At 44.6% G+C, this 3,111-nt stretch overlaps 1 protein-coding gene across 1 annotated transcript; it reads left to right on the forward strand.

Annotated features, from left to right (window-relative positions):
* Window positions 1-1,540: 1,540 nt before the first annotated feature.
* Window positions 1,541-2,179, forward strand: LOC104956229 (angiomotin-like). Its single transcript, XM_010783698.1, has 2 exons — window positions 1,541-1,775; window positions 1,872-2,179. Exons 1-2 carry the CDS (start codon window positions 1,583-1,585, stop codon window positions 2,177-2,179), a joined length of 501 nt encoding a protein of 166 aa, XP_010782000.1. The 5' UTR covers window positions 1,541-1,582.
* Window positions 2,180-3,111: the final 932 nt, after the last annotated feature.

A 3,111-nucleotide genomic window follows, 5' to 3' on the forward strand; every position in this document is an offset into this window, starting at 1 on the left:
TCTCAGTCTGAGAGGACTCTCCTCCAGATTGTTGTGGAACAAACAGCTCCTTATGTCCGTTAGTGCAGCTAGCTAACCAGATGCTAACAACACGGCCCCTGCTGGCACCGGTCTCTCTCTCCCCCTCTCTCTCTCTCTCTCTTCCTCTCTCTCTCTCTCTCTCTCTCTCTCTCTCTCTCTCTCTCTCTCTCTCTCTCTCTCTCTCTCTCACACACACACTAAATGTGCTATTTCCACATACACAGAGCCGAGCTTGAATGACACAAGCACACTTTTATTTCCATGCACCTCTCTGATTGGTCTGGTGTCTTGCCTCTGTTGCATTCACTGAACACGGGAAATTACAGTCCTGCCGTCCTCTCTAGTGTCATGATGGGGTTCACGTAAAGCACGGTTAATGTATTACGTATATTATTGAGGTAGAATTGTCCGGGGCTACAGAAAAAATATTCGGGGCAGGCCAAAATATTATTTTACCGACAATGTGGAATTTGTTGGCTACATATTACACAGATTATGCACAGCGGGAGAAGCAATAACCGTCAAATAATAATTCAGAAAGGGGCGCTCTGCACCGCCTGCCTGCCGCTAGGGGGTGCTACAGCGCCCTCAGTACCCCCCTTCCCGCGCCCATGAGGGGGGGTCTCCTGTCCCGGGTATAAACACACTGACACACTGCCTGAGGAAGGTTATGTGTACTTTTTCGGACCACTTGTTTATTTATTTTGGTGACGATCCGACCTTCATGCTGCTACTCTGGTTCAAACTGCATCCACCAAACAATATGATTTGTCTCCACCTCTCCAAAAGAACCAACACTTCTGACACGGTGTGAAATGTCCTTTTTAGCTGTTCTGTCGTCATTTCCTGCGATCTTCTTCATGCAGTCAGTTTAAATGAATATTAATACGGGGCGTTTCTTTGACTATTTATAGGTACATATGGGTGTTAAGTGAAGCCCGCAAAAGTTGCGCCGCATTACAGAATATTTTTGTGCTTATGCACTTCCTTTGTTCCTGTGTACGCCATCTTTTCACATCAATCCTACGCAAAGTTTTATAAATGAGGCACCTGGGATGGATTTAAATCTTCCAGTTATATAAAAATTCACCCCCATACAGTTTTCATAACGGAGTAGTTATCTATGAGCCCAAACCTGTTTTTTGTACCAGGCTGTAAACATGTCCATTTCCTCTATAAAGTAGAGCCTTTTTAAAGCCCTTCTGGAGCCAGCCTCAAGCAGCCATTCAAGGAGCTTGGCTGGCATGCAGTTGATGGCTCTTCCATGTTTGCTTCATTTTCCAGCCAATGTTGCCACTGGATGCAGTCTATATGACTTGATGTTTAGTCTTTTTGGTGTGTTTGTAAAAAGCCAGCGTAAACACAAAGGAGATCAGAACTTAAAGGTTACAATGTGTACTTTTAGTCATTATTCCAAATAATTTAACTTGTGATGTACTTGCGCTCACATATATCTGTAGGTTTTGTTGTCCTGGAACTATGGCTCCATTCAGGTCCATGCTCTTGTTCTGCCTAATACAGGATAAAGAATCTTCATGCCCAGATTATAGAGAAAGATGCTATGATCAAGGTGCTTCACCAGCGCTCCAAGAAGGAGCCCATCAAGTCAGGTGCGCAATCTGCTATGAGGCCCTCCAAGTCCCTGATGTCCATTTCGAACTCCGGTGGTTCAGGACTGCTCTCTCAAAGCCTCGGCCTCAGTAGCTCGCCGATCACTGAAGAACGCAAGGACACCAGCTGGAAGGGCAGCCTAGGTAATAACCAATATTTATTACCATGTGTGAGCCTTTTTTTGAGAACAGCTGATGGATTTCACTTTTAACAACTGATCTCTGCTCATGTTCCTGCAGGGGTTTTGCTTGGTTCTGAGTTTCGGACAGAGTCCATCAGGACTGAGTCAATCTCTTCATCCCCTTCACCAGTGCTTCCTTCCACCCCAATGAATGCAGGCCATTCGAAGACAGGCAGCAGGGACAGCTGCACACAGACAGACAAAGGACAAAGTCAGGACAATAGCAAACCCAGCACGCCCGCCGCGCAGAGCATGACTCTGCCTGCTCGTCTGTCCAGCCCAAGCCCAGTCTACATCCCCGACCGCCTGGCAGGTCAGCTCAAACTGTTTGTCAGACATGTCTGTATAATCTGGGAGATGTTTTAGGCTCTGATCACACCGCAATAACTTGGAGGAGTCAGGCAAAGGTCTAAAGCACTCAAAAACAAATGGACCCAATGAGTAAACCCTGTAGTACCCCTGAATCAAGCAATGTTAAATATCAGTCTTTCCCTGTTAGGACACAGAACAGAGGGTCTATGGACTGTAGGCTAAGCTTGCTAACTAAAACTCTGATTAAAATGTAGTTAAAAAGAAAAGTGTATACAAAAAATGGGGCTTAAAACTGGATGAATTATACAAGCTTTTGTAAGACAACCAGATGATTAAAGGAATCCACGTGAGGATGTTTTCCAATGGTTGAAAAACATTTGAAAACACTGTTAAAGATTTTCCTGAAGATTTATATGAACAGATATTTACCTTTTGATGCCAGACATATTTAGACATTAATAGTTAAATGTTACGTATAAAAATGTAACATTAAACTGTTCAGGATGTTTGTATCAGGAGCTAGTTATCCACAGGGGTCTCTTCTCCTCTACAAAACCAGCGATTTAAACCTTCAAAAAATACTGTTGTCAGTGTTTGTCCCATTTTTTGGGTGTTAGGTTTACTTATGGCGCTTTTCCACTGCAGGACCTAGCACGGCTTAGTACGGTATGGTTAGGCCTTGGTAGGCCAGGCTCACTTTATGCTGCGTTTCCATTACAGTTTAGTACTGGGGTAGTAACTATAGTAACGCAGTGTAGGCTGGGCGATCGGCTGTTCGGCGGGCGGAGCGACGCCTCGTAAAACTGCCATAACGTCATCTTCAATTCGAACCACAAAACATCAGCCGTTAGCTGTTAGTACTCAGAGCTCACAGCTCCTCATATCTGTTCAGAAACTCGACAAAAGTTAAACAAGTACAAACCACAGACTGTCTGTGTCATGGCGAATACAGTCACTGGTTTATTTATGTCTGTAGGCCGTTGTTG

This window comes from Notothenia coriiceps, unplaced genomic scaffold (assembly GCF_000735185.1).
Source record: "Notothenia coriiceps isolate Sejong01 unplaced genomic scaffold, NC01 NC01_scaffold00025622, whole genome shotgun sequence".
NCBI classification, from domain to species: Eukaryota; Metazoa; Chordata; class Actinopteri; order Perciformes; family Nototheniidae; genus Notothenia; species Notothenia coriiceps.

Coding starts and splice junctions, on each gene's coding strand:
- LOC104956229 (XM_010783698.1), top strand. CDS start 1,583: ATGATCAAGGTGCTTCACCAGCGCTCCAAGAAGGAGCCCATCAAGTCA. Junction 1,776..1,871: donor CAGCTGGAAGGGCAGCCTAG/GTAATAACCAAT, acceptor ATGTTCCTGCAG/GGGTTTTGCTTGGTTCTGAG.